Source organism: Bos mutus, chromosome 2 (genome assembly GCF_027580195.1).
Source record: "Bos mutus isolate GX-2022 chromosome 2, NWIPB_WYAK_1.1, whole genome shotgun sequence".
Taxonomy (NCBI): Eukaryota; Metazoa; Chordata; class Mammalia; order Artiodactyla; family Bovidae; genus Bos; species Bos mutus.
Genome location: NC_091618.1, coordinates 92,368,984 through 92,388,669, shown reverse-complemented (window position 1 = coordinate 92,388,669; position 19,686 = coordinate 92,368,984). Strand labels below are relative to the sequence as shown.

At 36.3% G+C, this 19,686-nt stretch overlaps 1 protein-coding gene across 10 annotated transcripts in view; it reads left to right on the top strand.

The window, feature by feature from the left end:
* The first annotated feature begins 223 nt into the window (after nucleotides 1–223).
* The window catches only part of PRPF40A (pre-mRNA processing factor 40 homolog A), a 58,705-nt gene continuing 39,242 nt past the window's right edge, over nucleotides 224–19,686 (top strand). For 5 of the 10 annotated variants that reach the window (XM_070390450.1, XM_070390443.1, XM_070390435.1 and 2 more), the window contains exons 1-5: nucleotides 224–589; nucleotides 1,707–1,838; nucleotides 14,320–14,400; nucleotides 15,654–15,684; nucleotides 17,942–17,958. In XM_070390450.1, the coding sequence (XP_070246551.1) occupies nucleotides 380–589; nucleotides 1,707–1,838; nucleotides 14,320–14,400; nucleotides 15,654–15,684; nucleotides 17,942–17,958 (471 nt within the window). In that variant the 5' untranslated portion in view covers nucleotides 224–379. Of the gene's footprint in view, nucleotides 590–1,705; nucleotides 1,839–3,175; nucleotides 3,256–14,319; nucleotides 14,401–15,653; nucleotides 15,685–17,941; nucleotides 17,959–19,686 lie in introns of those variants that run through there. The other 5 variants (XM_070390480.1, XM_070390471.1, XM_005894782.3 and 2 more) reach the window with 2 other exon arrangements.

Genomic DNA, 19,686 nt, shown 5'->3' with positions numbered 1-19,686 from the left:
ATAGGTGATTCGGAAGGGGGGCAGAGGTTGAAGGTGGCAGGCCTCCACTGGTCCACTCCCTACGGGGTGTGGCAGTCTAAGTTCGAGAAGCTGGGACACCGTTGTCTTCCCTTCCCCGGGGAAAGTTGGAGTTTTCCCTGCAGGGGAATCCGCGCAGAAACTTCTTCCGTCCCCCTCCCCCAACTCCATACTGTCGACGCTGAGTTAGGCTGAGGCTGGGGGCGAATCGCCGAAGAGCTGAGAGTCGGAAACGCAGTCTGATTGGACAGCAGGGAAGCCTGTCAGCCTCCTGGCCCCGCTGATCCCGCCCCATAGCGCAGGGCAGCCTTTAACCTTTGGCCCCAGTGGGCGCCAGCCACTCAGATCGCTTCTTGTTGGTATGTGTAGCGGCAGTGGCCGCCGGCGGAGCAGTCTGAGCCCGACGATGAGGCCGGGGACGGGAGCCGAGCGTGGAGGCCTCATGGTGAGTGAAATGGAGAACCATCCTCCCTCGCGGGGTCTCGGGGACGGGGAGCGGAGATTGTCCGGCTCAAGCCTCTGCTCCAGCTCTTGGGTCTCTGCTGACGGCTTCCTGAGGAGACGGCCCTCGGTAAGGGAGCGGTGGGGCAGGGGGAAAGCGGCACAATGAAAAACGGAATCAGAGAGACAGGAAGCATTCTCCAAAAGGAGAAGAAGATCAGAGTGGACGAAGGAAGAGCTCGAGATGCTGGGATTTGTTCCGAGGGAGAGAAATGGAGAGCGGGGATGCACAAAGGAAAGGAAGTGGGACCCTGGAAGTTTTCAGTAGGTTCGGCCTAGGCAGATGCGCGGTGGAGGTGCTGGGCCCTGGGCGGGGGGTGAGCGTTTTGGAGAGGTAGGCTGGGTTAAGCAGGGAGGGGGAGGCGGAGACGGAGACTTTTTCCGTAGACTTTGTTAACAGAGTCTGCCAGAATCTTAACTAATAGTAGTGGTGTTCGCAGCGGGGGGATCGCTGGGAGAATTGTCAGCAGATAACTACCTGGTTTTACGACCTGGAACAATGGACACACGTAAAGAAAGGAGTTGTCTTATAAAAAGCGCATTAAGGTGCCTAAATTAGTTGTTTACGTTTAGTGTTCGTAAATAACAGAGCTTAGTCTTTGGGGGGGGGGATATTTTTTTGCATAAGTTATTTTAGCTGTGTTAGAGATTCTATTAGGAAATAATATATTTGTTAGGAGTGAAACGTCCCCGGGTACCGACGCTGTCTTTTATAAGACCAGCCCTCATCTCACTTAATTGGGTAAATTTTCAGCGTTGTAAAGCTTAAAATCAGCTTAGAAATGAACTTGATAATGTGACGTTATAAAATAAACATAGTTGGCTATCTTATATCTGTGAAGTAGGACAAAGTTGTGGTTTTCACCGTAACAGTTAAGCTGGCCTTCACATGCATTTCCTCCCAGTTTAGCAAGCCAACTGGCAATTGATTAAATCAGCATGCTCTTAAAAAAAACTATGAATTAGGTGTCCGGTACTGATTTTAATTTTTCCATTTTCTGAAATTTAGTCAAGTTCAAGCTTATAAACACTGGTGTAATTCTTTTATTTAAGAGAAGAAAGTATAAGTAATTGAGTCGAACATTAGCCAAATATTATGTCATGCACAAAACTGATTTGTAGGAATCAAATTTTTGAGAAGCATTTATTGAAACTTGGCAAATTTTTAAATTGTCCCTCTTTTTCAGATGGGGCATCCTGGCATGCATTATGCCCCAATGGGAATGCATCCTATGGGTCAGAGAGCGAATATGCCTCCTGTACCTCATGGAATGATGCCACAAATGATGCCCCCAATGGGAGGACCACCAATGGGACAAGTAAGAATGTTTTGTTTTGTATTTATTTGTTTACTTTTGCCTGTGGTATTCTTATGTCAAAGAATTTAAAAATCTGGGTCAATACTTGCAGCTGTTTATTTCATTTTATATAATGTTTTAAGTAAGTGAAATGTTGAATAATCACAACACTAATCAAATTTTGATTGTATTGAAAAGTCTTCTGTATAAGAGGTTTGTTTTCTGCAGTAACAAAGCTGAGTTGTTTTTATTTTATATTTTTAATTTTAAAGTAGCAATGTATAGCTAAGCTTTTGAGTTTAATGGCTTTACTCCCCCCAAGAATGTCAACTGAAGTAATTTGCTATGTCAATACAATTTATGTCGGTGGACGTTGTACATGCATAGACTCTGAAAACAGCAATTGTTTAGGCCTTTGACTTGGAATGAATTTTATTTCTGAAATAGCTTCCTGTCGTGTGTGGATGTGTGTGGTGGGGGTGGATGTGGGAAGATTGTACTCTGATTTGGTTCTTCATAGGATGGTGCCAAATAGGTAGATTATTTTCCACTTACACTAGTTTGTTTTTTTGTTTTCTTAAATGCTTATGGCTTCTGCACTCCTGGTTTTGAGCTAGCTATCCCTTCCATCTCCAGCATAAATTGTAAACAGACATTTTGTGGGAGTGATTTGGACCAAAAGGTTTTAATGCTGACTCAATGAATTCAGTAAACTGAATTCCTAGAAAAACAGTGAAGAAAGGTAACAGGTTTGGTTACCGTAAATAATTTTATGCCCCCTGTTAGGTTCTGTAATACACATATCCTTTGGTGGCTGGGTTCTTTCCATTTAGTATCTGGATAAATCATCAACTGTTTAGGCTAACAATATTTGGAAAGCCAGTCAATTAGGTATGAGCTTTCTGCCAGTTGGGGGCATCATTTGCTTTGATAATCATTTAAACCTTGATGGTTTGAGTTAAATTGGTGAAATTGCAGTGGAGAAAGGAGCTCATTCTGTGTCTTTTTATTTTTTTAACTCAAGAGTAGAAGGGCTTAATGTCAAGTGGTTTTATCCTCTTTTTTATTTGGAATATAGCCCTTAATTTTGTTATAAAAGGCACCAGGCCCAAAAGGATTCTACTTATAGGAGTTCTTTAAATAAAAGAACTATTTGTTACTTTTAAAACACAAGTTTTAAAACTCCCTAGGTGATGGAGAAACAACTCTGATTCCTCTTCTGTTTCATTCCATCTCTAAACAGCAAGGAGCTCTTCTTGTTTTCTTAGTAGAGCTGCTCTAACTAGATAATGAGCTTTAAAAAAATATTTACTCTTTAAATGCTCTGGTTCTTATTTAAAATTAGTTTCTTTCCACAGAAAGATAAAATAAAACAATTTGCTACTGCCAGATGCTTCTCTCTTTTCTGGGGCCTTCTGTTTCCATTGGGCCAATCAAGGTAAGTTTTGCAAGGGATTGACCTGCTTACCCTTGCTGTATTGGTGCTATTGCACTACCAAAACCAAGATACCAGCTAGTCATTTCAAGTAACATGCAGATATGATTTTATTTTTTAAGTATTCATGTATCTCATTGACATAAGCTGGTCACAGTTTGCTTTACGGCCCTTTCTCTTTACTTTATAGTGACCATCTTCCTAGTAAGGTTATTTGCTACTTGGTACACGTTCATTCAGATACTTTTACCTTGTGGTTTTTTCTACATTTTTCCTAGCCCAGGATATGCCCTTTAAGCTTACCCTGACTATTTAGCTGTGTAAAAGTCTCTGTCTCTGTTGGCTCCTTTTAAGATAATAATTGAATGACTTAAGAGTCCAGCTTTGAGGAAATCAAGAGAATCTCTTCCCCCCCCCCCTTAAATTAGATTATTCCCTTTTTTCCCTTTTAGTATCTAACAAATATGGAGCCCAAATCTTGGTAAAACAGATGCTTTTTTTAGGTGTTATAGCAGACTGAGAGGGTATGAATAATATAACCATGTATCCAGGAATCTAATTTAAAGCCCTATAAAAAGCTACATTAAAATAAATTGATAATTCTCAAACTTGATCTTTCTTTCAGCATCATGTCTTCTTTCTACCCAACCTCAGAAGTGTTAGTGAGCAGTAAGTGGTCAGAAGATAATGAGAAGCAGGGTGCCTATATAGTTGGCTGCAGTGACACAAAGTTGGTAGGGTTCTGCCATCTAATTTTAAAAAGTTAATTCACAGATTCTTTAGACTTTGCAACTGAAGGTTATGGAACCTTCATGTATATTGTCTAGTTCACATTAAGATCTCATTCTGGGGCCAGCTGAGGACTATAATTGGTGGCAGTCTTACTTGCTAAATGATTGTGGTATTTGGAATGCTATTGAACGTGACATGAAATTTTAAAAACTTGTTTGTAAAATAATATGCAGACTTAACAGTCTACATTAGTCAGAGTTTGTATTTTTTGAAATTAGAGCAAATGATTTTGATTAAAGGAGTAGTTATGTTTTTATTTGTTTTAATTCAGAAGATAACCTAGAATGCCCTTTTTAGAATTCAGACTTAATCTGTTAGTAGTAATAAGCATTTGGAAATTATCAAATAGGGCTTAATAATACTCTTTGAAGTTTATCCTGTAAGTTAAACTTACCTTTCTCATTGTACAGTAGCTTCAGATGGGAAAGTTTTGCTTCTACTTCTATAGAATTATAGGATCTTACAGTTGGAAGGGACCTTACAAGTTGTATAAATGTTATTTCCAGTAAGAGATTGTATTAAGATATGTATGAAGCTGTCTTCTTTCTCCATGTGTATTGTAAATAATGTTTTGCTTTAAAATATTTTCACATCTTAGTCTTCTGTTGTCTTTTCTACAACATAAACTGTCCTTATACAGGTGATTTTGTCTTCACTTAAGCCCAAGAGAGTCGTCTTCCCTATCTTTTTTCCCCTTTCTTTAATTCTTAATTTTTCTCTTCTTTTAATGAGAAGATGAGAGTAAAAGAATTAAGGTCCCTTTCAGCTCTAACAGCCTATGATTCAATTTAGATCATTTGATAAGGATAGATGATATATATAAAATTTTATGGGTTGATATATAAGAAATTCTTTTAGTAATGCCTCCCTAATTCTAGTTATTCCGTATTTTTTCTTTTTGCTTTTGTTCGTTAAATTGATAAATGAATAATTCCTCTTTAAGTTCGTTTTCTTGTTCTCGTATTGAATAAGGCAGGTTTTTATAGACCTTATTTCTATTCCTGTTGTTATCTGAGCTGCATCATGCCTTGGATATCATTATAACTTTTTAGCTAGTTTTCTTGCTTCAAGCTTGTCCCCTCAAAAACTTTTTAGATTTCAGTGAGTTATTTTCTTGCCCTAGAACTTTCATTGTTTTCCTGTGCCTATAGCTTAACATCTACTTTCCACAACTTAACTTTCAGTGATCTCCTGTTGTATAATTCAAAGCATGATTCTGAGCTGCATGCCTTTGCATTCCCTAATATGAATTTGGACTGGTCTTCTCATGGTATTTTGATTATATTATTTCACGACTAAGCTTGTGTTTTTCTTGCTCTCCTGCCCCCAGCTCATTACCACTGTGAACTTTACCTAAATTCTCCCATTTCAAGTCCTGCCTTCTCCAAGAGGTCCTCAGCAATAAATTTGCCCAGCATACATCTCCCCTTCAGATTATCAAAATAAAATCCTATGTAATCTTCCCATAACTCTTACTATTTCACTTATTCTAACCTTGTTTTATTATGGTTTTACTTGCTTTGTCTTTTCAATGAGTAATAGATTGTAAGCTCTTAGAGGGCAGAGGCTGTAATCTGAACTTTTAAGAAGTCTATAGTGCTGAGCACAGTTCTTGGCACATCATGGGTGCTCAGTAAATTACTTGTTGAATGAATGAAACAAACACAGATACTCTTTCCTACAATGTAAGCCTGTAGATTAGTCAGTTACATGTAACTGTTTTCAGTAGTTACTTATGACTTTACATTGTTACCACTTATTTTTAGAGTCTGCCTTTACTGTTGATTTTTCATTTGACAAAAATGAAAGATCAATAAGATGCAATACATAAGTAATTTTTGTTTGGTGAATAAAATTAAAGAAGTTACTTCCATTTACTTTAAATTACAGGCAAGTGTATTTCTGTCTGTATGACTTCATTGGTGATCATCTCTTTAAGTTTTACCACATATTTTTCCATACCCTAGGGAGAAATGATTTGAAATATAGGCCTTCCAGAAAAATCCAGTATATTGGTATCTTAGATTGATCTGACTATGACTAACGTTATAAGTTGATTTGTTGTTGCTTTTAAGTTATTGTTATTTTGGGGTGTTCACAAAGTCCTTCCCGTGTAATTGGACATTAGCCAGTGACAAAGAGATTTTTTTTTTTAGGTTGTCTACTTACAGACTGTTGAATCTGGGTAACTTTCTTTATGCATTTATATTACCCAGGTGAGTACATTTTAAAAAATAGATTGACCCATACCTAACATGTTGGTATAACTTTAGGCCTATGAATACAGTGAGATTTTGATAGGTTTTAGTTCCATTGTTTTTACATAGCAACTTATTTAAGTCTGAATTCATTCAAAAACTTCAGCTAGAGTAGTATTTCTAAGGATTACTTGGAGAGATGTTAAGGAGACTATGTCATTTTGAAAGAATGAACTGTACCCCTTTGCCCCTCTGAGATTCACAGGGTGCAGTATTTTCTAAAGATGTCAAGTTTTGCTGAAGCCTTTTAAAACTTTTTACCTAGTGTGTTCAGTTTTATTTGGCCATCTTTCCCTCCCCCACTTCTGCAGTTTCCATTACTGCCCCCTTTGTCTGTTTATTTTGCTTTGTCTATCACATTGCATAGAATTAACATTGCCTGAAATTTAACATTTTGTGAGAAATGGTAGGTTGGGAACACTTACCCATTTAGTTTGCTTTTTAGGAGAAAAGGGCATATTAACACACATAAACGTATGTGTGTGTGTTAGTCGCTCAGTCGTTCCTGAATCTCTGCGACCCCATGGACTGACTGTAGCCTGCCAGGCTGCTCTGTCCTTGGAGTTCTCCAGGCAAGAATCCTGGAGTGGATTACCATTCCCTTCTCCAGGGTATCTTCCCAACCCAGGGATTGAACCCAGGTCTCCTGCATTGCAGGTGAAATCTTTACCCTCTAAGCTCCCAAGGAAGCCCAGGGCAACATTGAAATTAGTAAGTAGTAACACACATAAATGTAACAGCTTGTAAAGTGCAACAAATGTATTCATTAATGGTGGGATCAAAAAGGAAAGTGAATAAAAGGACTTCCCTGGTGGTCCAGTGTAGTTAGTGCGTGCTTTCACTGCAGGGGTAGGGGTACAGGTTCCACCCCTGGTGGAGGAACTGAGATCCTGCATACCATTACAAGGCACGATCCAAAATCAAGGAAAAAGGAAAGAACAGATTGCAGCAGGCTAACTTGTTGGGTTTTAATTGGATTTATTAGAAATTTTGATGGCATTACTTCTGGTCATTATGAAGTAGTATATCAGTAGATAGTACAGATTTGGCACGTATATATGTACACACAGCTATGTACTAGTATACTAGAGTTTTTGTAGAAATAATTGGCCTAAGTTGTAAAGGTTTATAAGTAGGAATCTGTGGATATACAATGTCTCATAAAGTTGTCGTTGGTCTTGCATTCTTATTTCCTGTATCCATACCTTCATGTTTCCATTGTCAGTTTAGCCAGTAGACACTAAGCCTCTTCTTGACTATGGATCAGGACAAAGACGAATGCTGTATGTGTACCCTGCACTCAGGGAACTTAAGGAATTACTCAGATGCCTGGCCAAACTGGGTTTTCTCATCTTTCAACTGCTGATTGGATTGTCATGATAGTTGTAGATATCTGGATATTTATTGAAGATGACTTTTTTTTTTGCTTTTTTCTCCCTAGTCAAGTAATCATGTTTCTTCTGCTTATTAAAAAAGGTTCGTTGTAGTTAGTGATCACTAAATACGTGATATTTTGCATGTCGGGCTTGAAAGAAAATCAGCTTCTTTTTTAATAATCCACTGCACAAGGACTAAACATGCCAGCAAGTGAGAACTGAGTTGAAATGTATGTAGTTTGCTTTATCTTAGGATTTTTTTTTTTTAACAAAATTTTCATCTCAGTTATCTTAGATTTATTTTTAAAACAATTTTCATAATTCGCTCCTAAATCTGTTTGGGCTAAGACTTTCTAAATTTTAATTAACGAATGAGCATTAAGTTTATGTTTGAAAACATGGGCTTGGTATACTTTATTTGGTCCTCAGGTATCAAGAAAGTTGTTAATTCTCAGAAAGATGATTTTTTAGTAGTTTTAAGATTATTGCATATTTTTTATCATATTTTTGTTAAATAAAACGGACAGTTACTGTTTCTTTTGCAGATGTAAGGACTAATCATAAAGTTGTCTACTACAAGTGTTTGGAGTCTCTGCTATATCTGTGTAATTAAGTTTCATGTAAACAAATATAAAGATTTAGCTAGATGCAATATTAAATCTAGTTTAAAGCATTTGGAGTAGTAGTAGTCTTATGTCCCTCTTTGCTTGTGTCCTAGAGGACTTGAATCCAGAAAGAGGCTTAGTTGACTTTCTAGAGTAAGTTTTATAGAATCTTTTAATTGTGTGTGACATGAAACACCACAATTTGTGTGTGGGTCCCCAGTATGTTTAGAGCTTTTTAAAAACTAAAAGTTCAAAAAAAAAAAAAAAAACTGAAAGTTCATTTTTATTCAGGTCCTTTCTAAGTTTTTGTGTCATGTATATTTTCCGTACCTTCATATAAGAAGTTTGGGGTTTAACCAGAGACAGTGGACTAAATATTTTAAAATCCTTACTTGCCCTTTTTTCGTATAGTTTTGTAAGGTTTCAGTGAGTAGAACTGATACCTAATCTGTGTTAAAATCATAATTTTTATCACCATGTTTGTATATAACTGATTTATATGCCCTATTGAATTTGATCCAACCAGACTAAAAAGTGGATTGGCTAGATGAATGTCCAATTTTAGAGAGGAATAATAAGGATTAGAGAGCTGAGTAACTTGTAAAGTGACACTGAGGAGCCAGCACTAAATGTGATCCTTAATCTAGGATTGACTTCTTGTTACTTGTTTTGATTCCTACTGAAAGTGATGGTTTTACAGTATTACTAGATGTCTTTAAAGAACTGAAGTTCCTATCTAACAGATAGCTAGGGAATAAAGAAGGGGCAACATGAGGGATACTTTATGAGTTGGAGAGCAGTTGTAATAAAACAGCTTTCATTTATTGAGTGCTGCTTTAAGTGCCTGTGTGTATTCATGTATTATTCCCTTTAATTCCTACAACAATCCTATCAGACGAGTACTATTTTTCTTCATATTGTGGGTGAGGAAATCGAGGGTTAAGGAAAGTTGCCCAGGGCTACACAACTGGGGTAGGAATTCTGGCAGTCTGATTCCAGAGTATACTTAATAGCTGTACTAGGCTGCTTCCTTGTATTGCTGTTTGAGATTATGCCATTACATTACACCTTAGAATTCGAAGGAATAGTGTTTTACTTCAGTGATTCTAAAGTCTCCAGGTTAAAAGAATTTAGCAAACTAATAATGACTACTGGAAGTTGACTTATTAAATGGAAGATTTTACTCCATGTGGAAGCGGTTTTGCAATTATTGTCTATTTTTTTGTTTAAATGTTATATCAGAAAGTGACAGATGTCTGGAGTTTATGTATAACTGTAGATGAAGAGGAAGTAAATGATTGTCCCAGAATGCAGCCACTTATTTTGGGTTGTTAAGAATATGCTTTAAACAGGTATTTCTATTTATTTCCAATTGAATGAACATTTAGTTACATTCAAAGATGTAGTTTTCACATTTATTCAAAACTTAATATTTTGCATTCATATATTTGTATGTAAGGTAAGTTAGTGGTAAAGAGATCAGCCCTGGGTGTTTTTTGGAGGGAATGATGCTAAAGCTGAAGCTCCAGTACTTTGGCCACCTCATGCGAAGAGTTGACTCACTGGAAAAGACTCTGCTGCTGGGAGGGACTGGGGGCAGGAGGAGAAGGGGACAACAGAGGATGAGATGGCTGGATGGCATCACTGACTTGATGGACGTGAGTTTGAGTGAACTCTGGGAGTTGGTGATGGACAGGGAAGCCTGGCGTGCTGCGATTGATGGGGTCGCAAAGAGTCGGACACGACTGAGCGACTGAACTGAACTGAAGTTAGTAGTGTAGGAAATAGTTGTCTTTAAATACTATTCTTACTAGGCTCTGTAGAGTGTGTTGTAGAATTAACTTTAGCACATTTAAAAGGAACCAAGTATAAAGGCGAGACTCAAACTATCTAAGTAATCAGTTTCCTGCTACAAGGGGAGCAAGAGTGGTTTTTTAAAAGTCAACCAAATCCAAGAGTTAATATTTAGACAAAAAATAAGTTAGGTTGTGTGATTTCTTTCCAACAGGAGAAGCTTCAGGAAATAATTATGAAGAAAAGAAAATCTGAGGTGCCAACATGAAGATGTGCACTTATGTTTTGATATCATAATAAAATTGGGCTAATTTACATTTGTGTAACTAATTTGCTATAGCATTAACAGGATTGCTTTTATTACTGAAATTTTTTAAAAATTAAAGTATCTAGAGTGATCAATGAATCATGCTTGTTTTTGTCTAACATGAGAAATTTTCTAAACTAGGATACTAAGAATGACTGAGTGGATTGTGTGGTGCTTCCTAGTTTTTACTCATTTTTTAATTTTCTGCAAATGGATGATTCTTCTGAGAATTTTCAAGAGATTTTCTTGATTTAACTTTTATCATTAAAAAAATAGAAACAAACATGACACAAATCATTGCCTACTTTGAAAAAGCATATCAAGTTGTGTATGAGTTATTTTTTTTAAGGTGCCAAAGTGTCCATTATATTTAGATGCTTAATATTTTAGGCAATTTAGTTTATATCTCACGTATGCCTTTCACCCTTCTCATTCTGTCTTTGTCTCCTAACAACTAAAAATTCTTAATTATAGCACTTAGTGTATTTGCTAAAGTAGCTTAAGTAGAAATTTGTGAAGCTCTACAGGGTCATTTGTAATTTTATAGTGTGCTTCTCAGGAAGCTTAGTGTAAGCTACCACTTTGAAGCTTTAAGAGGATCTGGCTTATGGAATTTGTTGTGGCATTATTGCAGCAACTGTGCAAGAATTGTTCCCCTTAACCATTTTGAATGAACATCCTGTCTTCGTTGAAAAAGATCTCATTACTGATGAGAAATTCCATTATATTGTGTTGGCCAGAGTTTGTTTGGATTTTTGGAAAAATCCAAACTCTTTGGCCAACAGAATATTACATGCCTTGAGTGAGAAAAAACAAACTTAAATGAGAAGTCTATGGATAAAGTTAGGATGCCAAAGGGCTGTTCCCTGCCTGTGAAGCAAGAGGTAATCTGCTGTGTAAAAAGGAACAGGAAAGCAACTCAAATGTCTCGACTTTGCTAATTGGGCAAAGGGAAAGGCAAAAAGTCACTCTGAGGATTTAAACCACAAGCCAGTTCTGTCATAAGCTTGCAGCCTAGATTCCCATTACCATTGTGGTGTTAAATAAGTAACTTAGAAAAATTCAATGATCTCAGATTGATGATGCTGCCAAATGAATGGCGTCAGTCAACACAAATCCTCCAAAAGAATTCAGCTTCAGTCAGGTTGACACATGCATCTCCATAGTAGGTGTATCTTAGAATTAATGCAAAGTAGAAATCATAGCAGTTCCACAAAATAGATTTTTCAGACTTCGAGAAACAAGCTTTTCTATGATGTGCAAGTCTCTGGAGGAGCTCTTAATTTTATCAGATTATTGTAATAGTTTTTCATGTGAAACAGTACTTTGCTTATTTATATTTTTGTCCCTTGGTTTCAAGTTAATAACATCACAGTTTAGCTTTAGAGTTAAATTAATGATCTGTTTACTTTTAGAGGGCTTCTCAGGTGGTTCTAGTGATAAAGAACCCACCTGCCAATGCAAGAGAGATGCAAGTTGGATGCCAGAGTTGGGGAAGATACCCTAGAGAAGGAAATGGCAACCCAGTCCAGTGTTCTTGCCTGATACTCAGTTGTACATAATTTAAGAATCTTACCAGTGTTTGTTAATGTACAGAGATTCAGAGGGAGAATTTAACTTTTTATTTGACATTAAATTTCATCATGTAACCAGTAGCACGACTACTAATCTATAAAGGCAAATTTTTGAGATGTTTTAAAATCTGAAGTGTGGGAAGAAGAACAATTGAGAGAACTCTGTCAAATTTCTCTTCAGATATTGTTTGCTATCTCATTGACCTGGTCTCTAGTAAAACTTTTGTTATATGTAAGCCCTTTTGTGCTTTGTTTTAAGATGGGCTTTGATCACGGTGTCTTAATGAAGTAGAGTATTTCAGTTTGCAATTAAATTTATTTGTATAGTTGTTTGTACTGCTGTCATGTGGAAATACACTATTGCATGATGGAGATTTTATCCCACTTTTAAAATGTCTTCAATCCTTTTTTAAGAAGTAAAATTAGGACAGAATTCTTTCAGTTTGGTTGTTTAATTTTAAAGACATCATTCCAGAAGGTTTGAAAAGTAGAATGAGAAATAACCCGTATTATCATTTCTGGTAAATTTTATTCCAGATTTTATGGTATGTACATCTGTGTTTGAAAATTTTAATCCTAGTTTATACACTGTTTTGATTATGACTTTTTCCGCTTAACATGGAGTTGTAAGCGTTTTACATGTTGCCACAAAAGTCTTTGTAGCTACAATTTTGATATTTGCTTAATGTGGAATTTATTTTTCTTTTAATTGAAGTCTAGTTGATTTACAATACTGTATTAGTTTCAGGCGTACAGTGCAGTGATTTGGTTATATGTATATATGTATATTTTTTTTAATTCTTTTTCATTATAGTTTATTACAAGATGTTGAATATAGTTCTCTGGACAGTACAGTAAGTCCTTGCTGTTCATTTTATATATGGTAGTGTGCATCTGTTAATCTCATATTCCCAGTTTATCTTTTCCCTTCAGTGTCTTTAATTCTTATGAGAAAAGACTTTGGTTCATTTTTCTCTTAAGTTTTTAAACTTCAGTTTCTTTGTTTGGCTTAGAATCCTACTTTGGGGATGTGTTACTAGCTTTTGATTTTATATACAGACCATTTTAATAGCAGGCCATTTCTCTCTGTTGTCCGCTGTGCTTCCCCTCATAATTTGTTACTTAGTTCTTTAAGAATTCAAACATGCTTTGCTGTTAGCCTAAAGCAGAATTAATTGTGAGGGTGTATCTGTTGAAGGAATGAGGAGAAAAAACCTAGTTCTGTTAGTCATGGGGTTGTAGAGGCTCGTCAATAATTTGTTTTGAAATTCTGTACTTTAAAAAAAGAAAACATTAGGCACATGCTTTCTGTCAAGTTCTTGTTTAGTGATGTTTAAACAATTTATTGAATGTTTTGAGGACTAAAAAGGCCTTTTCTGTTAAATTTTTTCATCCATAAATACCATGCAACTTCATTTTAATGATACTTAGCCTGGTTTTGCATCATTAGTTGACTGACTTTCACAAGTAATAAACATCAATGTTTGAGTATTCTCCTCTACTTTCAGTAGGCTTTATATGTTCCTGTTGACCAATATTCTTCTTTTTTGTTTTTCCTATTTTTTAGATTGTTCATTTAATTTGAAACTGCTGAATAAGTGGTTACCTTGTTCCAGTACCTGTGATTGTTTTATATAATTTTATCTCTCTTCATGTTTTCCTTACATTTGTTCATATTAAAATTATGGTGTGAGATTGTACTAAATATGTGACAAATCCTTTGGAAATTTGTGTCAATTTTTGTGATTTTTATTCATAGTTAGTAGTGAAGATTCATTCATAGGTTTGGATGACAATCATTGGTAGATGAGATTAAGCCACCAAGCTAATACTTTCTTTCTTCAGATATGCATGTGTATATGTGCTTTAAGTTTTTCTTTATAGATTTGAGTTTGAAAAGTCTATTACTTATGTATTTGTTTAAAGTCAGTGAGTTATAAGCACCTTTCACTTAGAGATTTTTAAAAGACCAGATGAATATGAAAATTATTTAATACAGATATTAAAAAACAAAGGTGCAAAACACTGAAAAAAAATTTTGCCTTGCTCCAAAGAAGGGTGAAAAACGTTGATTTTGAGTTAAAAGGAAATTAATATTCTTAAATTTTAGGTTACAAATAACACATAATCTAAACTTTTGTATGTACTTGTTAATTATGATGACACACACATAAATAGATTGTTAATAAAATAACTTCATTCATTCAACAAGCACTTACTAAGCATGCTATTCATACAGTATAGTATTCATTGGGTTTTAATCTTAAATTGTACACAGTTGCTTTAATAACCAGATAGATTCTTAAAATCTTACTAGGTGCTTGGGTCTTACATAGTAATCGTTTTTTACTTTTGTTCTAGATGCCTGGAATGATGTCTTCAGTAATGCCTGGAATGATGATGTCTCATATGTCTCAGGCTTCCATGCAGCCTGCCTTACCGGTAATCTTGTCAAAATAACTTTTTGTGTGATGTTTTGATTTCTTTTTGAAACAGCGTATATATTTTGTAGGCATTCATGTTAGTCATTTAAACGCCTCCCGAGTACAATAAGATGGGAATTAAAAGGACTCTAAGTTTTTAGATTCCAGGCATTTACATTTTTCCTATATTTATAATAGATATACATCCTTAGTTATAATACATTAAGCAAGTCTAGAATTCTGAAAAGCATGATTTGTTAGCTAGAAGCAATTAATTGCTCTGCTGCTGCTGCTAAGTCGCTTCAGTCGTGTCCAACTCTATGTGACCCCATAGACGGCAGCCCGTCAGGCTCCTCCGTCCATGGGATTTTCCAGGCAAGAGTACTGGAGTAGGGTGCCATCGCCTTCTCCGATTTAATTGCTCTAGTAGCAGTCTAATCTTAAACAGTAGGCATATGCTTTACTGAGTGCTGATTAAAAGTTGATGTGATGTGATTTAATACTGGATCCTAAATTTGGAAATCAGATTTCATTTGAAATCCACAATTCATGAGACTTCAGCTATGGCACATTACTTAGAAAATTCTTGAATAATTTTATCACCCTATTAGACAGTATTAGATAGTATAGCAATATAGAAATCATTATGATATTAAAATTAGTGTGACTTATTTATTGGTTAGTTTTAATGAACAGATGTGGCATACTCCACTGGGATAGTAAATTTGCAGTGACTTCTCCAAAACCCCTAGGGGCAGATACATTTCAAAGTTTGTTTTTAATATTGTAGTACACTGCATATAGTATGTAATAATTATGTATAAATTGCCCACAGGGTCTTGGCCAGTGCCCTTTAATTTCTAACACATATTTCTAAATCAGAACATAGCGATGTTTATTCTGATGTGGAATAAATAAGACTAAAGAATTCCTATTACTCAGGATAGCTTTGGCCACTGTAATGAGTTTTGATGCCAAACTTAAAAGGTTTTCAGCTTTTTGGATCTTAGAATTGTGGATCTTTTATATAATTGATGATCATATAAATAAAACATTTAAAGTGCTTCAGTAGCTGCAGGTTACTGTTTTGTTTTTAACAATTTATAGCAAGCTTAGGGAACCAAGATCACTAAAACTTAACCAAAATTTTTGAGTCAGTAACTAGAGAATTAATACAGAGAAGGGGTTGATTGACTATGCTTTATGAGGATTGTGTATAAAATACAGTTTGTGCAAAGTAAATGTTACTAACTTCACTTTTTCTTCTTATAGCCAGGAGTAAATAATATGGATGTAGCAGCAGGTATGTATACCATTTATGGTGATATACTAGACTTAATATAGACAGTCACAACTGTCCTTGAATGAGGACTAAAACAATGTCTCTTGGGCATTATAATCAGCTCCCCCTTTTTTTTTTTTTTGTATAGCGTTCATAATTAAATCCATAAGAAATTGTCGTAATTTTAGGTATGGAGTTCTGGGACCAGATTTGGTCTACAGGATATACTTTGGCCCATACAATGTTTTTAATTTTTTAATTAGTTGCTAACATTAAAATCTGCAGGCTTATATAAAGTTGAATTTATCATTTAACGCAAAGATTGAATTTATTTTAAAGTTGGATGATCTGTACTTTTAATATTTACAGTGGTCCTCAGTACGGTAGATACTCAAATTTGAGTAAAAAATTCTGCTGCTACTGCTAAGTTGCTTCAGTCGTGTCCGACTCTGTGTGACCCCATAGACAGAAGCCCACCAGGCTCCCCCATCCCTGGGATTCTCCAGGCAAGAACACTGGAGTGGGGTGCCATTTCCTTCTCCAATGCATGAAAGTAAAAAGTGAAAATGAAGTCGCTCAGCCATGTCTGACTCTTAGCGACCCCATGGACTGCAGCCTACCAGGCTCCTCCGTCCATGTGATTCTCCAGGCAAGAGTACTGGAGTGGAGTGCCATTGCCTTCTCCAAAAAAATTCTGGTTGAGTCCATATTTGTATTCAGCAAACCTTGTGGAATGGGATAGGGACTACATACTTCAGATATCAAGCATGCACTCTCAGCCTTCTGGACTACTTCAGTCATTTTTTTGGTACCTGCTTGGTCTGTGTAGTTTGTAAGTCCTATGATAATGCATATTTTTTTCCAGCAGGTTACCTATGAGTGTTATAAATAGTATGACTTTAATGTATAATAATAATGCTTCAGTTATACACAAGTAATGTTCCATGTATTCTAGATGGTATACTTTGTCCCATGATTCTGCCAAAACATTTTTTCTTTTGAACATGATCAGTTGAAACATGTTAAAATGCAGTATGTAGGTTTATATGGGCCATAGTTGATGTTTTTAAGATGTTTCATGGATTTTATCATTTAAGCTATAACTATATTCTGATATACTTTAGAATAGTATTCTAGGTCTATTTAGGTATCTCGAGCTGATTACTATTACCCTAAATAATCCTGAAAAATTACCTTAACATTTTCTTTTTAGTTTTTAAATGCTCTGGCTCTCTTACTGATATTTTCATACTAGCTCCTTTTGATTGCTGTTAGTATCTATGTACTTAGTTTTGTTTTCTTTTTACAGTCATTGTTTGTTTTTTATATACAATTTTAAGCTACTTGTTTGTAAAGTTAAAGATTATTTGTATGAACTTTGTAACTAATGTGGATTTCCTTTTATATCTTAAGAGGGCTTTGGTAGTAGTTTAAGATAGTACCATCTAATAGAACTTTCTGAAAGGAAGGAATTGTTCTGTAATCTGTAGTGTCATATATAGCCACATGTAATTATTGAGTATTGAAATGTGGCTAGTGCACAGGAGGAACTGAACATTAAAATTTTACTTCATTTAATTTAAATAGGGATATGTGATAGCCAAAGGATACTGTATTATACAGCATGTGTTTTGGAACCTAGATAATTGAAATTGTCATAAACCTAAAGCATAGAGGGCTTCCCTGGTGGCTCAGGCAGTAAAGAATCTGCCTGCAATGCAGGAGACCTGGGTTAGATACCTGGGTTGGGAGGATACCCTAGAGAAGGAAACAGCTACCCAATCCAGTATTCTGGCCCGGAGAATCCATGGACAGAGGAGTCTGGCAGGCTACAGTCCATGGAGTTGCAAAGAATCAGATACAACTGAGTGGCTTGCACTTTAAAGAATAGAATCAGAGGTCTGAAATATTCATTACTATACACATTCATTACTATCAGTAGTATAGCAGAGAAACAGAAATTAGTCAAGATGGGACAGCTATAATAAAAGGAAGAGGAGAAACAAAAGGCAAGCTGTTAGCTTCTCTAACAGCTGTCAAGTGAATTCATAGATTGAAAGTTCAAAGTGCCAGCTTAATTCTGAAAGTGCTTTGCACTATAGATGTTTTATTTTTGTGGGAGAGAGAGCAAGCACATAAGTCATATGGAACAGTCTTAGGATACTTAGTGTGATGGTATGAGGAGAAAAAGTAGTATGAATAAATATTCTAAAACTGTTAACTCAAGGACAGCATGATTTATCACATTGTAATACTCTTCCCCCAATTTTTTTTTTAGGTACAACTTCTGGCGCAGTAAGTACCTTTGGAATATATTTATGTCATTATAATTGTTTACCTGTTACATTGATTCTTATTTCTTTGTATTTTAAATGTTATTTATTATTTACTCTTGGCTGTGCTGAGTCATCTTTGTTGTGCAAGTACTTTTTCTGCTTGCAGCGTGTGAGGACTACTCTCTAGTTGTGGTCCATGGGCTTCTTGTTGTGGTAGCTTCTCTTGTTACAAAGCATGGGTGGAATAGTACTGACTCAGTAGTTGAGATGCACCAGCTTAGTTGCCCCAAAGTGTGTGGAATTTTCCCTGACCAGGGGGTCAAAGCTATGTCCCCTGCACTGGCAGGCAAATTCTTAACCACTGGACCACCAGGAAAGACTGATCCTTATTCTGTGAGATCATCTACTCAGTTGAACCCTTTTCCTTTCTTTTCTCTGGCAAAGTTTGAAAAATTGTTTGATTGATTTTAAAAAATAATTTTCCTGGGACTTAATGAGAGATTATTGTTGTTTAGTCACTAAATTGTGTTCAGCTCTTTGCAACCCCATGGACTGCAGTTCGTCAGGGTTCGCTGTCCTCCACTATCTCTCAGAGTTTACTCAAATTCATGTCCACTGAATCAGTGACACTATCTGACCATCTCATCCTCTGCTGTTCCCTTCTCCTTTTGTCCTCAATCTTTCCTAACATCAGGGTCCTTTCCAGTCAGTCGGCTGTTCGCATCAGGTAGACAAAGTATTGGAGCTTAAGCTTCAGCATCACTTCTTCCCATGAATATTAAGGATTGATTTCCTTTAGAAGTGACTAGCGAGAACTCCTTGCAGTCTAAGGGATTCTCAAGACTCTTCTTCAGCACCACAATTTGAAAGCATCAATTCTTCAGGCTCAGCCTTCTTAATGATCCAAGTCTAACATCTGTACATGACTACTGGAAACACCATAGCTTTGACTCTTACCGACCTTTGTTGGCAAAGTGATGTCTGCTTTTTAATACACTGTCTAGGTTTGTCATAGCTTTCCTTCCAAGGAACCAAGCGTCTTAATTTCATGGCTGCAGTCACCATCTGCAGTGATTTTGAAGCCCAAGAAAGTAAAATCTGTCACTGTTTCCACTTTTTCTCTTTCTGTTGGCCATGTAGTGATGGAACCAGATGCCATGATCTTAGTTTTTTGAATGTTGAGTTTTAAGCCAGCTTTTTCGCTCTCCTCTTTCACTTTCATCAAGAGGCTCTTTAGTTCCTCTTCACATTCTGCCATTACGAGTGCAATCATCTGCGTATCTGAGGTTGTTGGTATTACTCCCAGCATTCTTGATTCTAGCTTGAGATTCATACAGTCTGGCATTTCACATGATGTACTCTGCATATAAGGTAAATAAGCAGGGAGACAATATACAGCCTTGTTGTACTCATTCCCAATTTGGAACCAGTCCATTGTTCCATGTCTAACTGTTGCTTCTTGACCTACATACAGGTTCTCAGGAGACAGGTAAGGTGGTCTCTATTCTCATCTCTTTTAAGAATTTTCCACAGTTTGTTGTGGTCCCCACAGTCTAAATCAATGAAGCAGAAGTTGGAGAAGGAAATGGCAACCCACTCCAGTATGCTTGCCAGGAGAATCTCACAGACAGAGGAGCCTGATGGTCCGTGGGATCACAAAGAGTTGGATACAACTGAAGCAGCTTAGCACGAGCAGCACATGAAGCAGAAGTAGATATTTTTCTAAAATTTCTTTGCTTTCTCCATG